Here is a 25097-nt window from a genome sequence, read left to right as displayed (position 1 = left end):
AGGTGTTCATTGATCAATGGTGGATTGGATAAAGAAAAGGTGGTACATATAAACCATGGAATACTATACGGCCATAAAAAAGAATGAAATCAAGTCCTTTGCAGCAACCTGGATGCAGCTGGAGGCCACTATCCTAAGTGAATTAACGCAAACAGAAAACCAAACACCAAATACTTATGAGCAAGAACATATACTTATGAGCATGTTCTTGCCCGTAAATGGGAGCTAAACATTGGTTGTGCATGGACATAAAGATGAAAAAAGAAATAGGCACTGGGGACTACAAAAGGGGCGGGAGGGAGGCGGGTTTGAAAAACTACCTATTGCATACTATGCTCACTACCTGGGTGACAGGTTCAACCGTACCCCAAATCATGCAATGTACCCATGTAACAAGCCTGCACATGTACCCCCTGAATCTAAAATAACAGATGAAAAAAACTTAATGCAAAAGAAACGGTAAGCGTAAGAGTATCTTGACATGAACTTTTGGGTGTCCTCACTTATCCAATACTATTCCTTCAGAAAGCTACGAAGGCAATACTTCTCTGTGCTTTTTTTCTAATTGTATTCTGGGGAAACAAAACAAATAGGACTTTCAAGAAGAACCAGTTCTTTTAATAAACAATCCATAAATCCTTTCATCCTCAACCTTAAAATATTTTTGCAGAAAGATCTTAGGAAGTTGTGTCTATTACACAACAAACCACACTGAAAAAGAAGTTAACAGAAGAAATGCTTTAAAAAATGCAGAACAGAACTAAAATATTGTTTCCAACATCACATAAATATGTAATAATTAAATAAAATTGAGCAAACTCACAGAAATACTAAAAATAAATCTCTTTTGGAATGTTTTTTATTTCTAAGTGATCTACACCCAGAGGAAAATCAAGAAAACCAATTTAATGATGCTATTTCCTATCCAAAGATAAAGTATTTGAAAGGAAAAGGTTTTTCAGTTCTGTTATATTAAAGAGATACTTAATACTGTTACATTAAAGACATCAAGTATCTCCTCAATTAATTCATCACTCTCAGGATCCTCTCAAAGCTTAAAGGAATAATATCTATGTAGGTATTATGTAGAGTGATCAGAACTTTGCAAAATGTTTCCACATCTGTTATCACATTTAATCTTCTAGGGAGGTATTGGTGTTCCCATTTTACAGATGGGAAAAACCTAAGACACAGGGAAGTTCATGCATTTACCAGGTGCCAGGAACTAGACTGGCACTAGACATACAAAGATGAAAAAGACAAAATCTCTGTCCTCCAAAGCCCACAGATGGGTAAGAAGCATCACATGGAATTATGTGTTGGTATTTGTTTTGAATGGGAAATGACTTGTCCAGGGTGACACAATCGACTGTTGGCCAGAATGTGACAGAACCTACCTATCCTGAGGCTTACCAGGCTGTCCTCGCTTTGTGACCCAACCTGTCATGTGCCCTGGAAAGTTCCCTTTCATTTACTGTTCTAGAAAACCATGTCTAAAACAGTCCACACACTTTATAATTAAAGCAGATTATGAATTTACTATCCAAAGGGCTGATTTAAACAAAAACTCAACTACAGTCATTACTAGAATAGGAACAGCCATCAAGGAAAAAAAGAACACTGCCAAAATCTCCAGTGAGAAACAGCTAATGATAGCCAACATCTGTGCACTCAGTCCCGGCCATCCAAATGGAGAAGCTGCTGTACGTATCACTCAGTCTTTCAGGAAATACAGTCCCCTACCACCCCCCGATTTCAGAACCTCACTAGCAATTTTTAAAACCTATTCTTTTTTAATTATTATTATTTTTTATTTTTTTAGTAGAGTCAGGATTTCACCATGTTGGCCAGGCTGGTCTCAAACTCCTGACTTCAAGTGATCCACCTGCCTCATCCTCCTAAAGTTCTAGGATGACCAGCGTGAGCATGGTTCCGGGCCTAAAAACCTATTCCTGATCATTAAGAAGTGAGGAGATAGGAGACCTGGCTCCACCTGTGGTAGTGACATTAACTTTGAGATAACTTTGAAGAATTCACTTAACCTTTATGAAAGTTTGTATTTTCAAGTGTCAGTAGGGGAGTGGGCCAAGGTCCCTGGGCTGGCCAGGTGATGCTGTACAGCACACGGGTACCCGCATGTGCTGCCTCTGCCCACAGGGCTTCAGGCTTTACCCCCAGCATGAAGGGAAGCAACAGGAAAGCCTGAGCAGAGAGCACTGCTATGTGGGAGGAGTGTCTGCACATCAAGAAAATCTACCTTACAAACACTAGGACTTAAAAAAACAACAACGAACAATTAAAGAACAAGAGTCACATGGAAAAAAGTGTTCTCAGCAGGGCTCTGGGTCGGTAACAAGTAGAGAGATCAGAGGGTTAAAGGCCTTTCTGTTTGACTTCAAGGTTTGGAGGGAAAAAAGACAGTGAGGAGAGAGTCTGAATGCCAAGGAGAGAAGGCAGAGACTGAGCAAGCCCTGGAAGCAGCTTTAGCCAATACTCTGTTCTTTTTACGAACAAGTATGGGTACTGCATTTTCCTATGAAACTAAACTACTTGTAAGTAAATACCCAACACCCAGCTAAGCCTATCTCTAATTCACTGAAGCTGAAGCCGGAAAACAATGTATTAAGATGTTACTTGAACTGACAGTAGTGTTGTTTTCCCTCCAAGATACCTGATGAATCACCCATGAACACGGGCGCACTGGGGGAGGGGAGAAACCACAAAACCCAGATCTGAGATTCTCTGCTCTATGATCCAAGAGTCTGCTTACAACTTACACCTGGGGCTCTTAAGAAAGTCCCTCACTGTCCTTGTCCGGATGTATTCTGGACACATGAATCAACACTCCTCTGTTTAAAGACTGGTGGGGAGATGGGGGAAAGGCATGTACACAAGTACTAGCAGGTCTCAGCCTGGTGGAATAATTGCTCAGAAGATAAGGAAGGGCAGCAGGGTAAACCTGCCCTTCTGTGAAAGGCCGAAGGAAAAAGAATTTAAAACAACAACACTTTTCGTTTTTATCTGAATACTAGAAATATTTCATTTTGCTCCTAGTTTTAAAAAACTAGCCCAGTTTCCACTCTCTGGGTAAGAATATAGCATAGAACTAGAAACTGATAAGCAGGGAGTTTCTTTCAACATTTCCAGTAAGAAATCAAATGCAGTTCCTCAAAACCTCAGTTGCCGGTTTTATGGGCATCCTTCCTGAAGGCTGTTTTCTGTGTCAGGGCTAATGAGTTTACCACCCAGGGGATGCATCACCCATGTGATGGTGACGCTCCTGGGAGATACTTTCATGGAACAAGAGCTTCAGAAGAGTTTTTTTCTGACAATGTGTGCCATACTAAGAAATAAAGAACAAGCTAAAATCCTTAATTGCCAATTAAAATAAAGCCATTAAAATACAATAATTTTCCTTTGAAACTGTTAGAAGTGACTAGGTAGTCCTCCTCCATCATCTTGGCTCATCTCAGCCTTCCTATCCTATCCCACAGGCCTAACTCCAATGCCACCTCCTCCACAAAGTCTTCCTTCCCTGTGTCCAGACTGGAAATTAATCTCTGTCTGCTGTGGGAGCATTCGATGTGTACCTCTTTTGTAGCAATAATTATGTTTTACATAAATACTGTAATTTCTTTGAGGACATAATACAATGCTTTGCACATAATAGACCCCAATAAATACCTGTCAAATGACAAATTGAACAAAATATGAGGAAGCAGCTGACTCTGGTAAATACAAAAGCCCTTCCATATGCAAAGAATTTCAAAGGAAGTGGGGGGGGGTGTCCATGTATGTGTATGTACCTCCCTTCAACTTCCCCCTTCTACCAAAACTTAACTGCTACAGACGGAAAAAAAAGCTTAAGCCAGGAAATGCAATTAGAAATGACTAAAAATGGAAACATATAATAGCAGCACTTTATAAAGGAAACTGATTTCAAGTAAGCAAGGCCTGGGTAAAAAGGAAAGGAGATTGGCTCAAGGCACAATAATTCTACCTGTGTTAACAGCATCATCTACAAAATGCCTAAGGGAATTCATTCTAGCCAGCATCCTTTTGCTTCCTCTGCCAGGGTGGATGACTGGGCTCTGACTAATAGAACCAGCACAACTGGTGAATATCAAAATGTACAACTGTTTCACCAACTTATGTTTCACCAGACTAAGTTGGTCACTATGTTTTCCTCCTAAATAATTAGCTTTAAAGGCAATCTAAAATACTGCAGAGCCCCAGCAATACTTCAGATAACTTGTACCAGTATTTCAGATGACTTCCGGCTTTTGTAAACAGGCTACTGATTCTAAAATGTTAGGCTCCAGAACAGGACCCAAGAGTAGGCATTTCCTGCTAAGAATGGAATACCCAGAAATCAGATCACTGATACTCTGCCACAGTGCAGCACATGCAACGGCCTAGATAAGAACTTGGTAAACAAGGTTTTTTTTTTTACTCTATTTACTAAGAGTAAACATTAATCATGTTCATCAACTTTTAGTACCTTGTACACACATTTCAAATATCCAGGGCTATTGTGGGAGGCCCCATGAGCTATAATGGGGTTGAGGCTAGGATGATTCAAATAGTTTATGTCACTATGACAACAAAAACCTAACACCAAACACTTTCAATATAACCAATGTCACATTATTTCATATAACTACTTAAGAATACTCTCACTTATAACAAATTAGAATAGACATTAGCCTGGATTATAATAATAATTATGTAACTCCCTGTAACAGCCATCTGCTGTTTTTGCCCATCTGGCATCTATCTCCCCACTCTTTCTGATGTCCCTGAGGAACTTCTGTCCCTGGGGAAGTTCTGATAATCATATCTAAGTGGCTCCTATGGGATAGACCCTACATCTCAGCTCTGGAGATGGACACATAGTCCAGACGTGACCATCTCTGTGGCTACAGTGATTGGTTCAGGTATGTGCACATGACCCAAGCCTAGAAAAGCAAAGTCAAACATGGAACTTGTGAGGAAAAGAGAAGCTCTTTCCACTGCAAGAAATGAGCTGGGGCCGGGCATGGTAATCCCAGCACTTTGGGAGGCCAAGGCGGGTAGATCACCTGAGCTCAGGAGTTTGAGACCAGCCTGGGCAACATGGCAAAACCCTGTCTCTAAAAAAAAAATACAAAAATTAGCCAGGCCTGGCGGCATGCATCTGTGGTCCCAACTACTTGGGAGGCTGAAGCAGGAGGATCGCTTAAGCCCAGAAAGCAGAGGTTGCAGTGAGCTGCGATGTTGCCACTGCACTCCAGCCTGGGTGACAGAGTGAAATTCTGCCTCAAAAAAAAAAAAAAAAAAGAGTTAGGAGAACAACAGCCAGATGTGGCCATAGGCCACCAGATGCAAAGGGCCTACCTAAAGTCAAGTTAACACAGAGAAAAGCCCAGTCAAGACACAGAGACCAAGTTCTGATAACCGTGTTTGATCCCTTGCATCCAGCCATGCCTGAACCAAAATCTTCTCCAGGACTTTTTAGTTACCTAAGCCAGTAAGTTCCATTTTAATCCCTTGAGCCAATGTAGCTTGGTTTGCAATCACTTCATCCCAAATACTCTTGACTAAACATTTTCAATAAAAACTTGCTTTACCACTAATAAAACAGTCAACTGCTAACTCCACGTACATAGAACAATTATTTTTATGTCAAACAAATAGTGAAGAAATACACTGAAACAGGTGTAGGACCACAGGAAAATCTAATGGGACTTTGACCCAGTCTCAGGTTTATGTTACATTACTATTATTATTATTATTTGATCTCCATCGGTTAAAAAATTCATGATCTTTCCATGCAGAATGACAAGGGAAGCAGATCTGTAGATTTCTAGCATGATACCCAAAGCCTACCCCAAACGTAAAATGAAGAGACAGTATGAGAAAGATTTTTAAAGAGAGTTAACGAAAATATCATGACAGCAACTATTACATGACTGATTTTAATGTTCAGCTGTTGAGATATTTGTGTATCGAGTGCCTACTCTGTCATAGGCTCTTACCAGTTTAAAACAAACCAAGGTAAAACCCATGTTTAAAATTCCAATTGGATTATTTCACTTACACTCCACTCAGTACATTAATAGACTGTGTCTTCACTCCGTATCCAGTCTCCTTTAAATTAGCAACAATTCCCAATACATCAATACTGGAACCTTTGGATCCAAAGTTTTTTTCACTGTACATTATCATGTGAGCATTTGAAAAATCCTATTGAGAAAAAAAATTCAAAATTCAAAAACTAGCCATTTATTATCCAAAGAAGACCAAGTATTAGCCATTAGCTTGTCCTTTACTTACACCTAATATAGGTCGTAAAGACTGAAGCTCTCCATTGTAACCTCCCCAGGTTTTCCAGTCCCTGTATTCTCCTTCTTCTAGCAAATACTGATGACCTGTAAATCCAGGCTTCTCATACGCAACCCAACTGCAACACAAAGAACACGAGGAGTAGTCATTTTCAGACATGTTCACATTTTTTCAAGGTACGTATCAATTTCATTGAAAAATACAAATAGTTAGAAAGCTAGACGTGAACTTCTGCTTTATTATCACTGGAATTCTTTAAAATTTAGAAGAATAACAGAATGGCCCCAAGAAAATAACCTAAGAGACATATATCAGACTTGTATAAAAAAGGGAAGGGGAGTGTGTATGTGAGTGGTGTGTATGTGTGTGTGTTTAATAAGGGCTGACTCAAAAGAACCTCAGCAAGCAAAACTGGATCAACTCACTTCAAATAGTAGCAAAAATATTATGAATAATTAGCGATTTACAAGAGCAATTTTAGTGTGCACTTCTATGGGAAAGGTGTAAGATCTATAAAATGCAAAAATACAAAAATTAGAAAGCGAACTGTCAAACCCTTCAATAGCTTGGAGCATAATTCTAATAAGCAAGGTTGTAGATTTGATCAACGTGAATAGGCCAATGTATCAGCCTTGCTTGGTGGACTGATCCCACCATGGTTCCTCAAACTATTTTTTTTTTTTTTTTTGAGATGGAGTTTTGCTCTCGTTGTCCAGGCTGGAGTGCAATGGTGCGATCTTGGCTCACCGCAGCCTCTGCCTCCTGGGTTCAAGCAATTCTCCTGCCTCAGCCTCCCAAGTAGCTGGGATCACAGGCATGCACCACCACACTCAGCTACTTTTGTATTTTTAGTAGACACGGGGTTTCTCCATGTTGGTCAGGCTGGTCTTGAACTCCTGACCTCAGGTGATCCGCCCGCCTCGTTCTCCCAAAGTGTTGGGATTACAGGTGTGAGCCACCATGCCTGGCCTCAAACTGCTTTCTTAAATCCAGTCACTATAGGCTGAGGAGAATGTGGACATACCTGTCAAAATTCACCACACTATAGAATCAGGAATGTTGTTTTTAGGGGGGAAAGGACACGTTTATTATGTAATATTTAGGGAAAAAAAAGAAATCCTAACAAGTCACCCACGTACTTACATGCCTCTGAGAACTTTCACAGACCCCACTGACGTAAACGGCAAATGATCGCCTCCAGTCGCCTCTTCTGTTTCACCTCCCTCCATGACAAAACTACACATTTCTGTTTCTAGTTCCACACATTTTCCTTCAAAGAAAGGCTTTTCATAAACAACTACCTACAATAGAAATGAGATATACCAGTAATTTGTAAGAAGTATCCCAACAGTTTAACATTAAATCAGTCATTTAATATCACTAAGTCCTGAAACACAAATTAAAATTATCTGGCTGGGCACGGTGGTTCATGCCTGTTATCCCAGCACTTTGGGAGGCTGAGGTAGGTGGACCACTTGAGCTCAGGAGTTCAAGACCAGCCTGGTCAACATGGTGAAACCCCGTCTTTACTAAAAATACAAAAATTAGCTGGGCATAGTGATGCATGCCTATAATCTCAGCTACTCAGGAGGCTGAGGCAGGAGAACTGCTTGAACCCAGGAGTCAGAGGGTTAAGTGAGCCAAGATTGTGTCACTGCACTCCAGCCTGGGCAACAGAGTGAGACTCTGTCTAAATAAAATAAAATAAAATAAAATAAAATATTCTAATCATATTTTAAAACATTAACTATGCCACACACAGTGGCTCACACCAATAATTCCAGCACTTTGGGAGGCCAAGGCAGGAGGATCACTTGAGGTCAGGAGTTTGAGACCAACCTGGGCAATATGGCGAAACCTCATCTCTGCTAAAAAGAGAAAAAGTTGGGTGTGGTGGTACATGCCTATAGTCCCAGCTATTCAGGAGGCTGAGGCAATAGGATGGCTTGAGCTGGAGAAATCCAGACTGCAGTGAGCCATGATGGTGCCACTGTACACCAGCCTGGGTGACACAGCAAGGCCTGGTCTCCAAAAAAAAAAAACCATAAATAACAGCATCTGATAAAATAGTAAAAAGAAAAAAACAGGAAAAAAAAAATCAAACTTTTTTTTTTTTTTCCTAATGTGGTATAGCCCAAAGCCATGGTTCCAAACAGTTTTAAAATCATACTTTTATATATATATATAAATAAAATAAATATATACCCCCCCACACACATATATTATGTATATATATAACTGATATTTAGAACAACATAGAAGGAATCAGAGGGTTCTAAAGTTGAATTAAAATTGAAAATTGAAAAAATTTATAGTATGTGGCATCGATGTGGGAATTGGGAATAGCAGAAAGGGTATTTTGGAGTAGGGAAAGTTTGTCTTGAAAAAGTTTTTTCCTGGCTAACTGGCAAGCAGCAAGAAGCCCTACAATTAGTAAATACAATTGCAAATTGTTAACTTAATATAACAATGACCCTTTTGAGCCATGGCTAAATGTACTCTTAGTGTAACCAGTGCCATTAGCATCATCTTCTACCCTGAAGGATGGCACGTGTAAGTTGGCAACTTCCTTTGGCTGCATTTATGTGTGGTAGAGGTTTAATATGAGAAGTCACATAAGCGATATCTTCATAGAGATGAAGTGGGAATAACATTAAGTATATATATATATATATGTGTATATGTTTAAATAATTAATATACATTTTTACCTTTGGATCTGTAGGGAATTCAACTTTACGGCCACCCTGAAAAAAACAGTAACATAGTAAGAAAAGTAGTTTTTCACTGAAACATTACCATTTCATATTAGCCATAGCAGTTTATAGTAAGCCATTGAATTTCAGTGTGACTATGTTCCGGTTTGTTTTAACTTACATGAGATAGTTCTAAAATTACCAACAATAGAGATGAACACACGAGGAAGGCAGGATAGAACGGAGCCTCGCACAGGTAGTCTATAAGCTGGTCTGCATTGTAGGAGTGTTTTTTGACCTAATAAGTTTTCTTAACTTGGAAAATTTCTCATAAAAATCCATACTTCTCTTGAAAAAGCAGTTCCAAGGGCTGACATCTCTGGACCCAGATTCTCCCAGGCCGCTGTCTTCGGCTTCTGCATTTAACGATCCTGCCCTGAGATCACCCTTCAGCTGAGAACAGGCACGGGGTTGCCGTCTCTACCATTCCCTTCGGTTCAACTCTCAGCCATTTGTATTTGCTGCCTGGCGCCTGCGGGTATTTGATTTTGCAACCAGGGCTTACGAAACTATTACGTGTTGAAGTTCACATAATAAGAGCTGAAGGACTCATGGAATAACTAGATAAACTGTTAAATAAAATTTAACACATCCCAAAGGATGAGTCTATGGGGGGTTGTTATAAAATAAAAAGCTATTTACAAACAAACTCACTAAAATCAGAGAAATGATGTTACATTAAAAAGATATTGCACAAAAATATTAAATAGGTCAAGAGTTTAAATCAGCAATGGGAAAGTTGGATTTTTTCAAAATTAGTATCTTTAATAGCTTTTGAAAAAAGTGCCGCTAAGGATGCTCAAAGGCACCAAATGAACTATAATTATAAAAGAATGTGTTGGTTTCCTTACCTTTTATGAAAAAAAGAAGCAAAAAAAAAAAAAAAAAGGAATGTGGCTGATATTATCAGCAACCCAGAGATTATACAGCCAAGCACATGACCTTTTCAAAAGTAATCCTGTTCGAACACCATAGACTTTGCAGATTTTTCATCATCATTACAAACTGCTCCTAAAACCTGGATGAATTCTTTCATACATTCACAAAACTAACAAAACTTTGTTCTTTGAAAGTGAGTTTCATTTTAGAAACAAAAGCCCAAATCATTTGCATTAAGACCAGCCAACATACAGATAATTAAACCAAATACTTTGGGAGGAGGGGTACAATTAAGATTAAAAAAAAAAAATTGTCTTTCTAAGTTTTTAATTTGTCTCAAACTGTCTCAGAAGCCAAGTGCGAAGTACAGTTTCAAAAACATGTTTGTAATGGGAGCCTCATCTCGCCGCGGGTACTTAGGGAACAACTTCTATGCTGCAGCACACACTGCACTCAACACTGGGGACAAGACAGATGTGGCCTGCTTCCTCCCAAAGCTGACAGTCTAGTGGAAGAGACAAAGAACAAAGCAAGACACTGGGACAAGGGAGAGGAAGCACAAGGCTCCTTCCACAGCAGATACTCAGGAGGACAACACTCATTTGGTCCAGCCCCAGTGACCCCCAAGCCACCACCCAGCGCAGCCTCGTGTCACGGCAGCCGAGCCGGTCCTCAGCGTGCCCTGCTCTCTCTCTCCCAGGCTGCACCCTGGCTCACGCAGTGCATTCACCAACAGCTCCGTCTAAAAAATCATCCTGCTAATTTTTTAAGACTGAATTTAATTTAGCATGAAGCTTTCCTAATTATCCCCCTTTTCTGTCACATCACCCACAATTTGGAATTGTACATATCTTTGTCCTGTTTTTCCACCAATGTTTAATTCTTCACTTTCCTCACTTGTTAAACCTACACTGGGCTGGAGCTTTGTGCACCCATCTGCAGGTCTGCATGGCTGAGAATGCCTTAAAGACAAAGGACATAGTCTTACCTGCTTTTTTTTTTTTTTTTTTCAATCTATAGCATCTAGCAAGTTACTGTTTCCATAATTTCTATTGAGCAATAGGTCCAATCTGCTACAAATTTGTTTCTTAAAAGTCAGCTTTATTGCTACAGAGTCACACCCTGTGAATTACCATGTCAAGCTGACAAAGAATCACCACAAGAACATTTGGATTTCATTTTTACCATTTTCAGAGGCCGCATGGATCCAATGTACGCTGCTTCTGTATCCCAGAAGGACAAGTCAGGGTATTCACCAGGTTCCAGGATGAAAGGAACACCCTGAAATCCAGGTTCTTCATAAATCAGCCACCTAAACAGCCACCATGGAAGGAAAGAAAGGGAGCCAACTCATCATTTGTTTCAGTTTTTCCTTCTGTCTGGAGAGGAAAAGAACAGGAGAGGATATGGACCCACACAATGAACGGCTGGACGTAGATGTTAGAATCACACTAGACTCAAGGAAAAATAAAGCCATTATATGCTCCTCTTCTTGATCTTGCACTCTTCTCCTTGGCTGGCTTTGTCCCCTTATTTTAATTTATATTATTAATTGCTCCTAAGTTCCACCTAATCATTTGTCATGGTGCCAAACATTAGTAACAGCTAACATCTCCCTAGAGCATAAAAGGAATCCACTCAGAATTTCGTCTAATCCTCACAGCAATGCTATGAGGAAGAGATGCTGTTGTTCCCCGTTTGATAGATAAGTAAGTTGTCCAAGGCCACACAGCTGTGAGTATGAAAGGCTGGAATGATTCAAGCCGATTCCAGATCCAGGTTCCTAATCAATTTTTTTTTTTTCTTTTGACGGACTCTTACTCTGTTGCCCAGGCTGGAGTACAGTGGCTTGCTCTTGGCTCACTGCAACCTCTGCCTCCTGGTTCAAACGATTCTCCTGCCTCAGCCTTCCAAGTAGCTAGGAGTACAGGCACACATCACTGCACCTGACTAAGTTTTGCATTTTGCATTTTTTTTACTGGGGGGGGGGTCTCACCATGTTGGCCAGGCTGGTCTCGAACTCCTGGCCTCAGGTGATCCCTCAGCCTCGGCCTCCCAAAGTGCTGGCATTACAGGTGTGAGCCACCATGCCCAGCCCTAATCATTTTGGTGATGGCAATTTTTCTCATTACAGGAAGTGCACTGAACACAGTTTACTCTTTTCACAGTTACTCAGGATCATCACTATGAGCATTACTTAATGCACAGTGGTGTCCTCGGGGGCTCTGAAGGTCTGTGGGACTGCTTGTTCCCAGGCTGCAAAGCTTTTGGAGTTCTTGGTTCTGATTGTTATGACTTCAATACCACACCCTTCTATCAGCTTGTCAGCTGTGGCTTCTGCTTCAGTCGGGAACCAGCAGCCCCACCCTCCTCTAACGTGCCAGAAATCAGGAAACCAGAAAACCATGCCTATTAGCCCTGTCTCTAAAGTTTACAAGGTCTTCTTGTAAATGTCTTGGTTCCTGGGAAGGGTTCCAAGAAGGTAAGGATGCTGAAGAAGTGAGTTTTTTTATGAGAGGGGTTAATGTACCCACTTCATAAACAAACATAGACTTCTTAGTGATCACTTACACTCACCAATTTGATTAGTTTCGCTAAAAGGTCCTAGCCGTGGTACTCCACCATGTTGTTGTGTTCCCCAGAACACCATGCCAAGAAGAGGGTGGCTCTAAATGAAATCTTTTACCAACAAAATGGGTCTGACACCTCCCTCTTTGCTTTTTTCTTCTTCCCAATTTTGGCCCAAGGCACATTTTTGGCGATGGGTTTTGTTGAAGATTCCACTGGATAAATTGGTAACTTCTCTAGACTCTCTAATTATACAGTGATTTATAACCAGGCTCCTACTGATAATTTGACAACACACACATGAAAGAATGTTGGGAGGCCAGGTGTGGGATATGGGTAAGAGGTCAGAACTACAGTGTTAGAAGTCAGGATGATGGTTGCTGGGTAGAGGGCGTGAAGATGACTAGGAAGACGCACAAATGAAAGGGGTTTCTGCGATGCTGGGAATGTTCTTTTTCTTGATCTGAGTGGTGATTGCGCTTGCGTATTCACTTTGTGAAAATTCACTCAGCTTATATATTTAGGGTTTATGAACCTTTTTGTACAAATGTTATGCTTCAAAAAAAAAGTGACCTTAAGGAAAAAAAGAGGCTTATCTTTTAAATACTACTGTAATGCTTCTAAAGCACAAGAAAACAGAGGCTAAGAATAGGGTACTTTAAACTTCCTTATGTTTAAAGCATGACAGCCAAGGATACACTACATGTATTCTGGAGCTCAAAGTTATCACAGGCACACTACCCATGGATTTTTTCCTCTAACAAAATAATGGCAGTTCTGTAACACATTATGGTATGTGTATGTACCAAGCAGGCTCCGAAGTCTGACTTCTTTAAAGCTTAATTTTTCATAAACTGAATGTATGGCTCATGAGCAAGTGGTCTGAGATTTTGAAATGATCCTTACCAAAGAACCTTTTCATTAAGTTTTTCCTTCTATAGCTTGAGTTCAAAGAGGATTTATTCATCTAATACTAAACATTTCACTTTTGTTGAAGCATGCGGTTTAGTTGCATAACATTTATGGAGGAAAGTCATTCTAGGTAGAGGGGAATTTGTGAAAAAACTGAACACATAAATGAATGCATTTGAAAAGACTGCTGTTCTGAAAGTTCTTCCTTAGTAAATGAGTGCTGAAGGCCTGCTGGGTAATTCAAACAGACATTTATTAATGTTGGGTGGACTTTGGAATTTGAAAACTCATATACAGAGTATGATTCACTTTTTCTCAATTCTGTTCCAATAAGATACATTATTTATGAGGCCATCAGGAGAGGGGGAAACTATCTCCAGGCAGTGTTATTTCAGTTTCTAAAGGTAATCTTTTATTTTCCCATGCACTTAGGTCATAAGCTTTTGCCAATATAGATTAAAAAGTACAACTTTATAGTTGTACGTAACAAACAGTATGATTATAAAGTCCAAGCTTATTTTCTTAAACAGACAAATGTATACCTACAAATTAATATTGTTAAAGTAATAATGGCCATCTGTTTATTAAAAATATTTGTCTAATTACTCTTTTAGAAATACCCCTTGAGTCACACAAGAAAAATCAGTCTTATCTTGTTCACTTGTTCTTAAACCAAAAACAGCACTTCCAGATGGATCTTAAGTTTTGTTCCCTAGATATGGCTGTCCATGAATATTGGCCATTCACAGAAACCAACTGGATACTTGAAAAATTAAGTATGAATGTACTGACTTTGAGGTTATTCACAAGAGAGGGGGCTGTGAATGTCAAAGGGGAAAATGAACCTTTACAATGGAAAGATGGAGGAGGTACCACTTTAACCAAGCAATCACACTTGGTATTGCTAATGGCAAGCTAGTTAGCACGTGCCACCTGCTGTGATGCAACGTAAATATATGGCGCTACCTATACAAAGTATCCATGCCAAAACTGTTTGGCCTGAACCTAACCATACCTCGGGACCTAAGCCGTAGTAGATAGGAAATTCGGGCAACAGAAGAACAAGCTAAATAATAGCATGAGGGAATACTCAGACAAACCTAGAATGTGGCACACTCTCTAAGACAGCTGGCCTAAATCTTTTTAAAAGTTAGTGGCTTGGGAAACAAAGATGAGGTATTTTAGAGATTTTTAAAAAGAGACTTAAAGAGACGGAACAATCAAATGCATTGTATGAACCTTGATTGGATTCTGATTTGAAAACGCAAATCTATAAGACATTCCTGAAGCAATTAGGAACATTTGGTGGTGGGCTATAGAACAGATATTATCATGGACACCTTGTGAATTTTCTCAGATGTAATAATGATAGTTATACAGGAGAATATCATTAGAAAGAGAGTCAGGCTGAATCCTATATGGATGAAGGGTCATGATATCTCCAATGTACATTCAAGTGCTCAGAAAAATGATAACACAAATATGGCAAAATGTTAACAGTTATTGGGTAAAAGTGAATGGTACACTGGTGTTCACTGAACTGTTCTTCCTACTTTTCTGTATGTTTGAAAACTTTTATAATAAAAAATTGGGCTCTGATATAGTTTATTCCACAATGAAATATACAGTGAATATTACACAGCAATGAAAAAAATACATACAGATGTACCCATCAATCTGAGTAATCTTAGGAGTGTGGTTACATGTGTAACCAGGGTGCGCTACACCAGGTTCTGTAGCAATGTTGGTAATGGTCTAAGTTGTAAGTTGGGTGGTGGGTCCACAGGGGATTGTTTTATTATTGGGCTTCATAGTTCACATATATACATATATTCTTCTGTATATGTCAAATATTACACAGTAAAAATGATCAAATAATGTTTGTCCATTAAAAAAGAAGTCCCTTGACTTTAGAACACCTGCATTCTAGTACACATTCTGCTAACAGCTAACTCTAGTCTGGAGAAAGTGACTAAAGCTTGTCTTCCTCAGTCAAATGATGGTGTTGGGCCAGATCATCTTTATACTCCCTTTGAAGTTCTAAACTTCTTTGCTTTTGTTTGTTATAAATATACTAACCCCCACTTCCACCCACACACACACCCCGCCCCCAGAAAACCCAATATACTTTCACTTCTGGGAGGATGGGTGCTAGGATTAGCCAGCTGCTTAAAAGAAAGATTTAAAAACAAATTACTCTCAACAGACTCTGAAGGGCAAATTTAGTTAGAAATTACTCATCTCCTCAAATAAGAATTTGACAAGACAGGTAATACCCTTATTTTGTATATGAGTAGAAGAGCTTAATCTAGAGTGAATGGGCCCTGGAATAAATCACCTAATGGATTCCTCAGGAGTTCCCTCCACAGCAAAGACTTCTTATCCCACTTCAGGGGAACTGGTGCATCAGCAGAAGCAAAATGAGCTTGAGTGCTTACTATCAGTTACATCTTCTCAACCCCTTGAGACTTTCCTTTGAGATCTATAAAAGCACTAATGACCTGGTTTAGTCTAAGCTCACCAACCAAGTTCAACGAGCCCACACTTTGAATTAATATCCGAGGCAGTGTTCCACTATCCTAATGACAACAGAAATGAACAGCCAGAAAAAAAGATGCCCATCATGACACAAACCTGTCATAAATTGTACACTGTGACAGGCTCGTAACTACCACCTAGGAGACAAAACTAAACATACTGGAAAGGTAAGAAATATCATTTAAGGTAGCTTAATGTGCTTCAACATAGCCAAGCCTGAGTCATGGCACCCTCCAGACACTGATTAAAATATGATAGCAGATGCCTTTTTCATTCTTTTCTAAGGAAAGTGATGTTTCTCAACCTGACATTAATTCTTTAAAAAAAAGTGTATAGTCTTATTTCATGTAAAAAAATTAAAGGCAGCAAGAGATGAAGGCATTTTCTTTTGCTTAGATTTCCACTTTTCTTCCCAGTCTTTAAATACAAAAGTGCCTTCTCTTCCCTTAACTACACCCACTCCCTTTTGTGACCATGTCCTGTGCCTGGTTTAAATGCATTCTCTATGTCAATGACTCCTAAATTTATGCCTCCAGCCTCTCCCCTGAACTCCAGCCTCACACACCTAGTCACCTTCCTGCCCACTTACTTGAATTTGCAGTTGGCATCTCAGCCTTAACCTGTCCAAAACTGAGCTCCTGAGTCTCACTCTCTCCTATCCTGCTCCTCCAAGTCTTCTCCGTCTCAATAAGTGTTGGGGTTCCAAACCCTGGGCTGTCTCGGCCCCTCATACACCACACACAATCTGTCAGAAATGCTGTTAGTTCTACCTTCAAAATGCATCCAATGTCTGACCATTTCCCACCACCACCATTGCACGTCTAAGCCACCATCCATTCTTGGCTGTATGATTGCGAGTGCATCCTACGTGGTTTCTTGGCTTCCACCTTTGCCTCTTTGTAGATTATTTTCTATACGAACAGTCAGACTGATCCTTCTGTTAATAACACAAGTTAGATCAAAATTCTCCAATGATTTTCCATGCCACTTAGAGAAAATCTAAATCCTCCTCCCCGAGGCCTGAAAGGCCAGATGTGACCTGAGCCTTCTCCTATCCTAACCTCCTAGTCCACCCAGCTTCAGTCACCTTGGCCTCTTAGCTATTGCCCAAGCATGCCCAGAAGGGCTTTTGTAAATGGTGTGCTTCCTCTCTGGGACTGGCTCCCTGCCCCTCTTCCCTCAGCTAGCTCCAGGGCAGACTCCCTCACTTCCTGCCAGTCCCTGCCTAAAATGTCACCAGAGTCCTTTACTAGCCACCCCATCTAAAATAGCAACATACCTGCCCCTCTCTGTAATTTATGTTTCTTGTAGCCTTTGCCATCTGACACATTATATATGTATTTGTGTTGTTTATTCCTACTAGACTGACAGCTCCAGGAGAGTGGGAACATCATTTTATGTCTTCACTGCTGTATTCCCAGTGACTACAAAAGCACCTGGCACTTGGTAGATGCTTGATTAACAGATTTACTGAATATACTTAGTACATCTCATAGACACTCTTTTGGGTTTATATTTGTTAAAGTCCCAATTTCTTGTCATATTTTGACAGGGTATGCAGAGGAAATAAAAGCCTTTCCTAATTTCTACTTCTAAATTCACCACCTTTAAAAATTTCAGAGCCTTTTAAGGACTACAGGGTACCAACTGATGTAACTCAAAATGTATGCTAAAAGCAGTACATTTCTCTAAAGAAGACACACAAATGGCCAAGAGGTATATGAAAAAATATTCAACATCACTCAAGATCAGGGAAATGCAAATCAAAACCACAATGAGATACCACCTCACTCCAGTTAGAAAGGCTATTATCAAAAAGACACAATATAACAAGTGTTGGTGAGGATGTGGAGCAAAGGGAACTCTTCCACACTATTGATGGGAATATAAATTAGCACAGCCATTATGGAAAACAGTATGGAGGCTCCTCAAAAAATTAAAACTAGAACTACTGTGTGATCTTGCAATCTCACTACTGAGTATATATCCAAAGGAAATGAAATCAAGTATGTCAAAGGATACGTGCACATGCATGTTTATTGCAGCACTATTCATAATAGCCAAGACACAGAATCAGCCTGAGTGTCCATCAACAGATGAAAAAATAAAGAAAATGTGGTAAAAACATACAATAGAATAAGTTCTGGTGTTCTATTGCACAGTAGGGTAACTATGATTAACAATAATATTTTTGATTATTTCAAAATAGCTAGAAGAGAGGATTCTGAATGATCTCACCACAAAGAAATAACACGTGTTTGAGGTGATGGATTTGCTAATTTCCCTGATTTGATCATTACGCAATGTACACGTGTATCAAAACATCACATTGTACCCCATAAATATGTGCAATTATTATGTGTCAATTAAAAATAATTTAAAAAGCAGTAAAATGTATACTACCCTTGGAAAATAACTTTATACATCAAGAGGAGATATTTAAATTAACATTATTCTCTACACCCCAAATTCTGCCCTAATAACTACACCTTTGTATATTGACGAACCATCACTATAGTCTTCCCTTGCCATTTTTTTTACTCTTCTGGGAGAGGGAGGTTGTTTTCTGAGAGGGGCTGCCATAGGGAAAGAACACCCTTGGGCTTCTGGAGTGCTGGTAATGTTCCAGTTCTTGGCTCAAGTGGTGTCTACTTGGGTGCTCACTTTATTTGTTTAAGTGTACATTTACCTTCTGTGAACTTTTTTCTAGGTGTGTTGTATTTCAAAATGTTAAAAGTAAATAAATAAATGAACAAACTGTCATAAAGGAGGTATCTAACTCATACTTTCCTTCCCCTACAAAGCCCTGGATAAATTCTTGTCCATCCTCTACTTGAATACCCCTTGCGATGAGAAACTCTCCACCTAACAAGGCAGCCACTTCCATTTTAACTGTATTAACCATCAGAAAGTTCTTCCCTGGGTCAAGTCAAAATCCGTCTCTCTAATTTCTACTGGTTTTTCCTGGGACCTGCTACGGAATAACAGGGAGCAAGTCTAATGTCTCTTCTATATGACCACCTTCCAACTACTCAAGGATAGCTGCTACCAATTCTCAATAGCCACACTTCCTGTTAAGTTGCCTAGAAGTTTTTAGTTTCTGATTTCTGAGGATCAAAAATCAGATTCTGTGATCTGTAACTTATCCTATTCCTACATTTTGCACAATCAAATCATTTTTCTAAGATATGAACAATGGCAAACCGAGACTTTTAGTAATAAATAGAATGCAAAAAGCATGATTAAGGAGTGCCTTATTGTTCACTGCGGAGATACTCCATACCACTTTAGGGACAGACTGTAAACTTTTTTGACTGTATAAACCATTAGTAAAAACATTTCAGCATTCTCTGAATATATGAATATTTATAAATTATATACATTACCACTGAACTAATACATTATGCATATTAGAAAACATATACAAAAATAAAATCTTAAGAGGTGGAGACTTTAATCAAATAGAAAGAAGCTTTCGTGTTTTTTCCTGCATCTCAGTGAATGTCTTTCACGTGCCGTGGGGCTTTGTGCTTCACCTTGGAGACCACATTCTTTAGTATTGCAGTCTGTACTTTCTATCCTCATTTCTCCCCTATCTGAGGTATTCCCATTTCCTTCAAAATATTCTTGCTGTTTCCTGTGATTTGTGAAACCAACCTCCTAGGGGCTTTGAACCAGCATTGTGTGAAAATATTCAAGGAAGTACCATGTGTGCTGGCTTCCATCCCCCCGCAGAAATATCAGAGGCGTGTGCTTTGAATTACCTCCTCTGAATCATCATGAAAATATAATCTGCTACTCAGCTTTGAATAAATCAGCTTCCTCTGTGACAAGGAAAGCCTTACATTAAAAATTCAATTCCTCCCCCAACATTTCCTATATTAAATCTATATTATTTTTAAGAGAGATGAATCATAACATAGGTGCAAAAGAACCAGAATTTTATGTGTCTTACAAAAATATACCTTAGAGTTAATAATTAAATAACAGGATGACAAATCAGAGTATCTTAAGTCCTTTTTCCAGTACTACACTCACAAAAAAACTTCATTAAAATTGTGTTTGAAAAAAAATACTTACGTGCCCCAATGTACTTTCATGGAACAAGTCTTCTGCATTACACCAAATCCCTGCATTTCTTCAGTATCATCAAAGTAGGAACTTAGGATTCCTAACCCTTCTGGTTCAGTAAATAAGTCAATGTGACTAACTCTGTAATCCTGAAAAAATATAGATGCATAGACAGTAAGAATTGCACCATGCATTTAACTCTCTAGTAAGCTCATTCTTCTTCTTCTTACAACTAATCAAAATGAGCTTTAAATATACAAATACATTTCACAGAGTTCCTGCCATTTTAGTCCTTTCCTGTTTCCATCCATGAACTAATAATCCACCTATTTTGGGGCAGATACACTTGCTTTAGTTATATAACTCAGTGTTGCATTCAAGCAAAGATCATCAGAAACGTATTTTATTTGAGTTTTGGAATATATTTATTTTTCTCATCCTCACTTGACCCTCCTTGGTTTGGGGTTTTGGTTCCTTTGCTCTGATATAATTATCCAAGCACGGAGACTTTAGTCTGTAGAATGGCTGCTCTTGGAGTCTTCCTCAGCCACTGTTTTGTGTCCATAAAGCCCTCTGTTGATTTGTGGTAACTCTCCTTGACTGAGTAAACCTTTATGATATTGGTTTGATCTAAGTCATAAAAGCAAAAGCACACATTCATAGTGATTTACAAATCTCTGTACTTTGGTCATTGTTCCATGCCCCGCATATCTGTGGTCCAAACAGTCTTCAAAAGGCCTCACCTGGTTGAGTGCCTAAGCATTAATGGAATATTTATTGAGCCTCATCTGTGCAGCTGAGTTGGGTAAACTGAGCAACAGAAGAAATTTTAACACCTGAATAAGCTCAGATGAGGCTTTTCAAATGTTATCAAAAGGAACAACTCTAATGAACTAAAAAGGTAACCTCTAAAATATATGCTCTGACTTATGTTTATGTTTCAAGAAACCATGCACATGATCTGTAAAGACAATATATTCCATGACATATCAGGAGCTATAACCATACCCTTTAACATGGCACCATTCAGAAAAATGTACCTCAAGGAAACAAATTAGAAAATTATAAATTACTGGCCGGGCGCAGTGGCTCACACCTGTAATCCCAGCCCTTTGGGAGGCCGAGGCGGGCAGATCACCTGAGGTCAGGCGTTCAAGAGCAGCCTGGCCAACATGGCAAAACCCCATCTCTATTAAAAACACAAAAATTAGCCGGGCATTGTGGCATGTGCCTGTAATCACAGCTACTCTGGAGGCTGAGGCAGGAGAATCACTTGAACCCCCAGGAGGCAGAAGTTGCAGTGAGCCGAGATTGCACCACTGCACTCCAGCCTGGGTGACAGAGCAAGACTCCATCTCAAAAGAAAATTATAAATTATTAAATGCACAACAACATTCTCATGGCATTACTTATAACAGTAAAAAACTAGAAACAACCTTAAGATTCACTGAAAGAAGAAATAACAAATAAATAATGATACCTCATTTATGTACTAAATAATAAATAATGCATTGTTTCAATGGAATATGATATTCAGCTAAACCCTAAACCTGTGGTAACATGAAAAGCTTTTGCTACAGTAAGTCTGCTACTATCAGACAAAACAAGAGATCTTGTTTTCCTTCCCCATCTTCCTGAATGCACCCAAATCCTCACCCCACCAGATTGATACCTTCCTCAGTTCCAATCCCAGAGATGTTACCAAGGGGAGTGTGATTTTCAGGAAAGTGGTATAAAGAGAAAAAAAAGGATTGAGAACCACAGTGTTAGGATAGACAGGTGGAACAGCATTGTCCCTGTATTATGATTACAACTGCAGAAAAAGCAGACTAGAATATGGCCAGCAAAGGGTAGAAAATTCAAAAAATAAAGGGGGAGAGGGCACTTCATGATGGGAATCAGATGATATTTTCAAACATTGCTTTATTACCAATATTATTTGAGCAGTAAATAAAAACTCTAGGCAAAATATTCCATTAATGAGGACATTTTGAAATAGGGTTTCTCAAGTCTTACTTAGTCTTCTCATATTATATACTTAAAACAAATACAAGATAAATCATTTAGCATACCAATTACCACCTAAGTTACTCAGAAATGTTGACCCAGGAAGTAGGCGACGCTTTCCTCTGCCAAAACTGTTACTCATCTTTACTCATTCTCACGTCAGAATGTTCCTTTTCTCTGTATTGCATCTTGACACTCGTCTCCATTAAAACTTGGGATTTTAATTTTCTACTTAGAAGACACCATTAATTGCATTTTTAAGGTAAAGAATCATCAAATCCCAAGAGCCACAAAGAAAGACTCTGACAACACTTTTCTCATCAAATAACAAGAAACCAAGAAATTTTACCTCATCCATAAAGTGGCCTCAAATAGAGCAAGTAATATTTTGTTAAATCCACATGAAATTCTAGAGTTGATCAACCAAATTATTTTTGGATTATTTATTTTTCCAAAATAGAATTCCTATAAACCACTCAAAGTAATCACAACTCATACAGCAAACAAAAACACTAAGTAAATGAAAAATCTGTTCATAGATGCAGAACTCATTTAAACCAAGTTATCAGGTAAAATATATTTGGAAGATGGGAACAGAAGGACAGGCATAAAAGATTTACCTTAAGGGTTTATTGTGAAAAATTATCTAACCAATTATATTTCTTTTTAAATTCTTTAAAGTGTACAAGTAAACTTAAAATACAGAAAATACATCCATAAGGCACCAAATATGTTTCCCAATCACTTATTTCGTGAAATGAACATTTCCCTTTAAGTACGAATCCATAAATATTTGTTGAATAAAATCCAGATTTACCGCAACCTACCTGGACCACATGTCTGATGGAACCAATCACCACTGGCTTATCAGACTCTGCTTCCTCGTGACTTTCCAAAATGTCTTCTATACCCCAGAGACCAGAGAGTTCCAATTCTCCTTCTTCTAAGGGAATGGAGTGCCCTTCAAAATTTGGTTGCTCATACAAAATCCAACTAAAAATAAAACACAGCAAAACCATTAGCCAGTCTTGGTGAGAGAGGCTTTGATTACTCAAATATCCTGGCTAATTGCCATTATATATATAGTAGATTAGTGGCTAATTATCTAGCAATTAAAATAGCTTAAACTCTCCCTAACACTAATATTTTACTGGGTATAATTAAGTCTCTGATAACTCATGAACTATATCAGGATCTTAGAGAACTTTGAAGTTATCTATCTGGACGCTATAGAGCTACTAATGTTCCAAGTAATTGTCAGGTGGTGGAGACTTATAAATGATAATATGTCAGATAAATGGATGTTTACTGTAGTTTTTTTTGTTTTTTTCTGTCTCTCTTTTTTTTTTTTTTTTGATACAGAGTCTTGCTCTGTTGCCCAGGCTAGAGTGCAGTGGTGTGATCTCAGCTTACTGCAACCTCCACCTCCCAGGTTCAAGCAATTCTCCTGCCTCAGCTGCCCGAGTAGCTGGGATTACAGGAATGTGCCACCAAGCCGGGCTAATTTTTGTATTTTTAGTAGAGACGGGGTTTCCCCATGTTGGCCTGCTGATCTTGAACTCCTGGTCTCAAGTGATCTGCCCACCTCAGCCTCCCAATGTGCTGGAATTACAGGCATGAGCCATCATATGTGTAGTTTTGTCTCTTCATATGTGTAGAAAACATTTCTCTTAGAGAGATTTTAACTTACATATTACAGTCATATCAATGAATATGTTGGTACAAAAGACTATAGATATGGTAATGGAAAGCATTTTAACAATATTCTTCCGAACAACAGCCAAACACTAAAGAAAAACCTCATGTCAACGTATGGCAGTGTAAATGCTTACGCTTTCAAGAAAAAGAAGCCAACAAAAGCTGCAAAAGAAAGGAAAAAGTACTGTTCTATAAAAACAAAATTTATGTAAAAAATTGCCACTATTATATATTGTATATTAGTGGCCAATTCTCCAGCAATTAAAATAGCATTTGTCTTCAAATGCAAGAATAAAAGCAAAACTTGTTTTTCTCATGACTATGTTGGATACATAGGAAAAAAATATTAAGAAAAAATACCTAGAAATCTAACAGGAAAGCTGCTGCATATTTAATCAAATGGAGACCAAAAGAAAAGCTTATGAATTTTCAAATCCATAAACATCCAGAGGTCTACCCTCTTTATTTCAAACAAGTTTACAAATAGGCACCAAAAGATAAGTATTATGCCAGATCAGCTATTTCTTTTTTTAAGCTGCCTTTCTCTACTCAGCTTCCTGTGTGTCTCCAAGAGGCAATGAAGTTGATAAAATGATTTCAGAAACTGTCAAAATATTTTTTTTCACTAGTTTCTTTACTTAACCAAAACAATCTTTTGTGGAAATATTGGAAAGCAAATTAAATTTTAAGTTAGTGCTGCACTGAACTGTCATTAAAAAATTAGAAAAATGCCTTTATAGATTGTTTTTGTTTTTCCTTATAGATTTTTTTTCCTTATTGTTTCTTTACTTTGCCTTTTCCTACGTGTTCTCAAGTTTCCTTATAGATTTTTTAAAAGTCCTTTCTGGTCTATCAACACGACTAATGCAATTCTTATCAACCTCATTTAAAGGTCATCAACCAAAAGTATGTTATGGGCCCTGATTTATGATTAGTTCAAAGCAATATTATGGGGAAACATGGGAAAAAGAAGCTTGTTCTACTGTACTGTTCTGATTTTTCTCCCATAAACATGTATCACTGCTATAATCAGAAACATGATTTAAAATGACATTGTTAAGATATGAATCCCTTATCTTACCATGAGTAGTATTTCCTGTGCTTTCCATTGCTAAAGCCATAATTTTAAACTAGTAGTGAGGACTAAAAAGGTAATTAAGCATGCAAAAGACAAACATTCGACATCAGGAACTTAAAGTGCCATTCTTACCATCCTCTAACAACTTTTATGAGTATCACTGGAGAGAGGCTCCAAGAACTGCAATCCTGAATGTCACTGAAAACTTCAATGCACTTCTCGGAGACATCAGGTTCACTATATATCACTACCTGCATGAAAACGAAA

General features: G+C 38.7%; 1 protein-coding gene across 2 annotated transcripts in view; it reads right to left on the bottom strand.

The window, feature by feature from the left end:
- Window positions 1-25097, bottom strand: part of CRYBG1 (crystallin beta-gamma domain containing 1) — a 211320-nt gene that overhangs the window by 18987 nt on the left and 167236 nt on the right. For both annotated transcript variants that reach the window (XM_033234739.1, XM_033234738.1), the window contains exons 6-13: window positions 24963-25081; window positions 22882-23047; window positions 20057-20196; window positions 11144-11270; window positions 9035-9070; window positions 7468-7625; window positions 6316-6442; window positions 6080-6225 (exon numbers count right to left, since the gene is read on the bottom strand). In XM_033234739.1, the coding sequence (XP_033090630.1) occupies window positions 6080-6225; window positions 6316-6442; window positions 7468-7625; window positions 9035-9070; window positions 11144-11270; window positions 20057-20196; window positions 22882-23047; window positions 24963-25081 (1019 nt within the window). The remainder of the gene's footprint in view (window positions 1-6079; window positions 6226-6315; window positions 6443-7467; window positions 7626-9034; window positions 9071-11143; window positions 11271-20056; window positions 20197-22881; window positions 23048-24962; window positions 25082-25097) is intronic.

This window comes from Trachypithecus francoisi, unplaced genomic scaffold (genome assembly GCF_009764315.1).
Source record: "Trachypithecus francoisi isolate TF-2019V2 unplaced genomic scaffold, Tfra_2.0 Lachesis_group15, whole genome shotgun sequence".
NCBI classification, from domain to species: Eukaryota; Metazoa; Chordata; class Mammalia; order Primates; family Cercopithecidae; genus Trachypithecus; species Trachypithecus francoisi.
The sequence above is the reverse complement of the archived record's forward strand: the minus strand, read 5'-3'. Positions and strand labels throughout refer to the sequence as shown.